General features: G+C 68.1%; 2 protein-coding genes across 3 annotated transcripts in view; one reads left to right on the top strand and one right to left on the bottom strand.

The window, feature by feature from the left end:
* Positions 1-5: 5 nt before the first annotated feature.
* Positions 6-1646, top strand: PRUNE1 (prune exopolyphosphatase 1; the record flags this gene model as incomplete). The annotated part of the gene is made up of 5 exons (XM_027909974.1): positions 6-237; positions 309-467; positions 550-644; positions 734-892; positions 964-1646. Coding segments are annotated over 5 exons (966 nt in total), but the record flags the coding sequence as incomplete, so codon positions are not given.
* A 662-nt stretch (positions 1647-2308) lies between these two features.
* The window catches only part of CDC42SE1 (CDC42 small effector 1), a 5318-nt gene continuing 2087 nt past the window's right edge, over positions 2309-5539 (bottom strand). Inside the window, exons 1-5 of one of the 2 annotated variants that reach the window (XM_027909973.1) lie at positions 4718-4737; positions 3289-3460; positions 3097-3207; positions 2759-2833; positions 2309-2643 (exon numbers count right to left, since the gene is read on the bottom strand). In XM_027909973.1, the coding sequence (XP_027765774.1) occupies positions 2762-2833; positions 3097-3207; positions 3289-3342 (237 nt within the window). In that variant the 5' untranslated portion in view covers positions 3343-3460; positions 4718-4737 and the 3' untranslated portion in view covers positions 2309-2643; positions 2759-2761. Of the gene's footprint in view, positions 2644-2758; positions 2834-3096; positions 3208-3288; positions 3461-4717; positions 4738-5539 lie in introns of those variants that run through there. The other variant, XM_027909972.1, reaches the window with a different exon arrangement.

Raw genomic sequence — 5539 nt, 5'->3', positions numbered from 1 at the left:
CAGGGGGCTCCCAGGCTGTGCCGGGGCTGACCCTCCCCGTGTTGCCCAGCAGTGCCGACGCAGCCCTGGAGGAGGCCGTGGTGGAGGTGCTGGACCACCGGCCGCTGGAGCGGGACCGCGGCCCGCCGTGCCGGGTGACGGTGGAGCCGGTGGGCTCCTGTGCCACGCTGGTGACCGAGCGCATCGCCCAGGGCCCCCCGGGGCTGCTGGACAGAACCACGGCCGCGCTGCTGCACGGTGAGGATGGGGGGGCCCGGCCCGGCCCCGGCCCAGGGGACGGTGCCAACGCGGCCCCCTGTCCCCCCCAGGCACCATCCTCCTGGACTGCATCAACCTGAGCCCGGCCGCCGGCAAGGTGACGCCGCGGGACGTGGCGTGCGTGGCCCTGCTCGAGGACAGGTTCCCCGAGCTGCCGCCCCGCGACAGCGTCTTCGGGGCCCTGCAGGCGGCCAAGTTTGACGTCTCGGGTGCGGTGACAGCCTGGGCACCCCCGTCTCCCTGGGGACAGCGACGCGTCCCCGGGCTCACGCTCGCCCCGTCCCCTCCCAGGGCTGACGACGGAGCAGATGCTGCGCAAGGACCTCAAAGTGCTCTCCAGTGACGAACTGGTCCTCGCCATCAGCGGCATCTACGTGGACCTGGAAGTGAGGCCTTCGGTGGGGGGGAACCGAGGCGGGGAGCGGCACGCTGGGGACACGGCGGTGACGCCAAAGAGCCTCTTCCCTGTCTGCAGACGTTCCTGCTCCGGCCTGGCTTGCTGCAGGACCTGGATGGCTTCTGCCAGGCCCGTGGCTACGCGGGGCTGGTGGCCATGACCGTGTCGTTCAACGAGCGCCACGAGCCCACCCGCAAGCTGGCGGTCTACAGCCGCTGCGAGACCCTCCGTGGCACGGTGAGCTGGGGGGGCCGGGCGCTCTCGGCTGGCTGGCCCCAAACCCTCCTGATTTTGGTGCTCCCTCGTAGCTGTGCCGGGCGCTGGAGGAGGCGACGACGCCGTCCCTGCACTTGCAGCCCCTGCCCAGCCCCTGGCCCTGCGTGGGCGCCTTCGCCCAGGGCAACGCCCTGGCCTCTCGCAAGAAGGTCCTGCCCATCCTGCGGGCAGCCCTGGGGGGCGTGGGGGCTGCCGGGGGTCCCGAGGAGGAGGTGGTGCCCCCGCCCACCCCCATGAACAGCCTGGTGGAGGAGTGTCCCCTGGCGCAGGCCGTGCCCCCGCTGTGCCCCCAGGACGTCCTGGAGCGGGTCAGCCGCATCGCCACGGGGCAGCCCCCCGGCTCCCCCAAATAACAGCGGGCACCCCGCGGCTCCAGAGGGCTGGACGAGAGGTTGGGGTCCCTGAGCAGGCCCTGGGGGGTGCCCGGGCATGCGGGGGTTGCAGCCACCTTTGTTATAGAGCTCAGCTCCTGCTCCTCGGTGTGAGCTGTGCCCCCAGTGGGCCCCCCCGCCCCCACAGTCCCCCAGGGTGGGTTTTTGGGGGCAGCAGTTGCACGCACTTAATGAGGGCACTGGGGGGGGTTGTTTTTTAACGAGTTCTTGGTGTTCTTCCCTCCCCTGGAGGGCTGCAGGGGGGGCCCTGGATGCCCTGGACACGCAGCCAGCCCAGGAATGTCACCCACGTTTTCCAAGGATTAAACTTCCCTTTTCTTCCACTTTGGGCTCTCGGCTTTTATTCTGGGCCAGGTCTGGTGCTGCCCCCCTCGTGCTGGGGTTGGATGCTGGGGGTGCCCCCCACCCACCCCAGCAGGTGAAGCCCCTCTTTCCCTGGGCTGCAATCCCCCCTACAAGCACGAGGCAGGCCTGGACAAGCCCAGCTCTGCCCGGAGCATCCCAGAGGAGCCCAGCGAAGGGGAAAGGCTCTGTCACCCAGCACAGGCTGTTTAACGTTTAATCCTAATGAAATGGCGCTAATTAAACTATGTACACCCGCGCCTGAATTCGGGAGCCTCCTGGGGTCGGGCCCTGGTCCTGCCTCCGCAGGTGACAGTCCTGGGTGGAGGGGACCCCAGCACGGCCCTGCCCCCACAGAAGCTGCTCAGGGGGGTTTAGGAGCTTAAAAAAAAGAACATATCCTAAAAAAAGGGGGGAGTTTGGCAGTGGTGGGAATGCCGGGGGGAGGCACTGCGGGCTCGGTGATGGTGAGACACCGGAGCGCCGGGGTTTGATCCTGGTTTGGCACCAAAGCATCAGGGTTTAATCCCCATTTGACACCATATCCTGGCTTTGCAGCGGAACATCTCGGGTTTGAGCCCGGTTTGGCACCAGAACGTCGGGCCTTAATCCCGGTTTTGCTCCTCTGCCATCCCAGGAGGCACCACCGGGCAGCCCACGGGACACACCGGAGTGGGCAAAGGGAACCCCGGGAAGGTTTGGCACGCGTGGGCTGCGCCTGGCAGCTCCTGGCACGGGCCAGGGGGTAGCTGTGTCCTTCCCAGGTGGGGCAGGAGGAGGGGGCTGTTATCGCTGCCCCCTCCCCGTGTCACCGCCCGATGCCCCCGGGAAGGAGGGATTTCCCGGGGGAATGACGACCAGAAGTCACCGGGAGCTGGGCGAGGCTGGTGCTGCATAAATACCGCGGGGCTCCAGGGTGGCCTCTCCTCCGGCGGGGGCAGGGGGGCAGTTCAAGTTCGGGCTGAAAATGCCAGGAATCTGTGAAATCCCAGAGGTCGGGTTACGGGAGCGCAGGAGAGGAGGCTCCTTCGGGTGACACTCGGTGCTGGTGCCTCCGAGGGGGCAGTGGGTGATGGGGGGGCCATGCACTCACACGCTACAACACCCGGGAGTTGCTCCACTGTCGCTCCCGGCCGCCCTTGGATCGCATCTCCTGCATGGCACCGGTCTGCAGGGAGGGCCTGTCACCCGCTGTGCCACCCTGTCACCCACCCAGGACACCCAGCACCCCGAGAGGGACACCTATCACCCACCCAGGACACCCACCACTCCAAAAGGGACACCCAGCACCCACCCAAGACACCCAGCACCCCAAAAGCAACACCCAACTGTGAGACACAGCACCCCAAACACCACCCAACCATGAGACCCAGCACCTCGACACCAACACCCACCAACCCCAAACCCCCCGCCCGGCCCTGCCCCGGGTACCATGGGCAGCCCCTCTCCCGCGGCCATGTCTCCGGAGCCGATGTGCGTCAGGTGCACGAAGTTCATGGGCTCCCCGATCATGGAGCGGTCGATCCTCCTCCTCCTCTTCTTCTGGGGGGCGATGAAGACTGTGAGCCCCCCTGCTGACCCCCCCAGCCCCTCCCCAAAGCCCCAGCACCCCGGGGTACTCACAGGCTGGGGCTTCTCCACGACGCAGCAGCCCAGCTTGTGCCAGAAGTCGCTCATGCTGGTGGCGGGAGCCAGGGTCCCCCCGGCGCCGAGACCCCCGCGGGGTCACTCCATGGGGACACCGCGGGGCACCCGCTGGGGCCGGCACGGCGTGGGCAGGAGCAGATGGCTGGCACTGGGAAGGGAGGGGGGATGTCTGCCCCAAATCAATGCCAAACAGACTTCCCGTCCACCAAACAGAGATGGAGACCCCCAGGAGACCCCCGGGATCACACAGAGCCCCCCCAGGGACTCGGGCCATCACCCAGAGCTCCCCATGGCCAGGACACAGCTGAAGGATGCTGCGGCAGGATGGGGGGGATGGAGGCAGCCGTGGCAAATCCCAACTCCCTGAGCCAGGAGCTATAAATATCCCGGCCTTTCCGAAAAGGGGCCGGAGGTTGAGCTCTTCCGCTGCAGCTCCAAGAGCAGATGGGGGGAAAACAAACAGGGGCTGGTGGGATTTTACCCCAAAGCCCCACGGCCCTGCCTGGGGTAGGCAAGGGGGTGTGGGAAGGGGGGTTCACCCCCAAAACAGGGGTTCCCCTCATCCCGAGGAGATACAGCTGCTTTGCTGCAAAAGCACCTGGAACTCACCCGCCCACGACGGGCCTGAGCACAGCCCTGTGCGAGCCAGCGGAGAGTCCCCACGCCGGCCCGAGGCCAAGCTGAGCCACAGCTGGGCCCGTGGGTGCCGGACCCACCGCACAGGCAAACAGGAAGAGTTCCTTCCTCTGCCCCTGCGCCGGCGACGCCGGATGGGCCAAAGTCCGCGGCTGCCGGGCCGCACTTCCTGCTCCTGGCGGGGAGGAGCAGGGCTGGGGCAGCAGGAGCAGCCCCCCAGCACAGGGGCAAACCCCCCAAAATGGGGTCTAAGCCCCCTGGGGTGAACGGGGGGCTCTGAGCCCAGCCTTGCCACTGTCCCACCTGCAGCCTGGCCAGGGCCAGTGGGCAGGATCCGGCCCCAAGGACCCCACGGAACAGCACCCACAGTCCTTCCCCTGCTGAGAACAGGCAGGTTGTGACACATCTGGGGCCGTGCCCCGGCACCCCTGGCCTCTCCCCCGGGCGTCTCCCCCGGCTGTGGGGGGAGGAAGAAGGGGCTGCCTTTTCTTCCCAGCCTGATTTCCTTAGGAAACAAGGCTGCCGGGGCCAGCCACGCCACAGCCCCGGATCCGGCAGTGCAGCAGAAAGGCCTGGCTGGGGGGTACCCCCCAAATTCACCATCGCAAACAGCCCTGGGAGTGCTGGAAGAGCCTGCACCGGGAGCCCCAAGGGTGGGCTCAGCCCCGTACGAACCACCAGTGATCCCCCTTGGAGCCCTCCAGGGGTTCCCACCGCCATGACCCCCTGCCCGAACCCCTCTGAGCCCAGAGCCCCTGCCAGCACCCACCGGGGCCTCACGTCCTCGTGCCCAGCCAAGGGTGACGGCGGGCGCTGGATGCGGGCGCTGGATGCGGGCGCTCTCCCGGCTCCGGCCGGTTCTGTCGGCGGGTCCCACGGGCTGCAGCCGCCCCAATTCCCCGTTCTGGGGGGTCTCACGCCCCCCCCACGCCCTCAGGCCACCCCTGCGATGAGCTGTGTCCGGTCTCAGCCCGGCTGGGCGCTGGGTGGCCCCGGCGAGGGCAGCTTAGGCCCGGCCTGTGCCGGCACTCACAAAATGACTTCCCGGTTGGGAAACCACCGCTCGGCTCTGCGTCACCGGCGGGGTCTGGGGAGGGGGGGCCCACGGCGAGCCCCCCAGCATTGGGGGTCACCCACTCCAAGGGTGCTCACTGGGGTTCCCTAAAGCTCGGAAGGGAGACAGGGACACAGTGGGTGAGAGGCCGGGGGTGCCCCAGCTGTGGGACCCCCGGGATGGGGTGGCAAAGGGGGGGTTGAACCGCCTTAGAGTGGGATGGTCATGGCTGCGACCCCGGTCCTAGAAGGACTGAGATCCCCGGGGGTCCTGATAGGGCTCCGGGGGTCCTGATAGGGCTCCGGGGGTCCTGATGGGGTTCGGGAGTCCCAGCGGGGCTTGAGACCCCAGGGAGTCCTGGTGGGTCTGGGGACCCCACAGGTCCAGGCAAAGCTGGGGGGTCCCAGCAGAGCTTGGCACTGTGGTGGTCCTGATGGGGCTGGGGGGTCCTGGTGGGGTTGGGGGGTCCTGGCAGGGCTGGGGGTCTCGGGGGTCCTGGGGGTCCCGGTGGGACTCCCTGGTCCCACCAGGGCTGCA

This window comes from Empidonax traillii, unplaced genomic scaffold, assembly GCF_003031625.1.
Source record: "Empidonax traillii isolate 1590-97213 ecotype Southwest subspecies unplaced genomic scaffold, ASM303162v1 scaffold2566:size21668, whole genome shotgun sequence".
In the NCBI taxonomy this organism is placed as follows: Eukaryota; Metazoa; Chordata; class Aves; order Passeriformes; family Tyrannidae; genus Empidonax; species Empidonax traillii.
The sequence above is the reverse complement of the archived record's forward strand: the minus strand, read 5'-3'. Positions and strand labels throughout refer to the sequence as shown.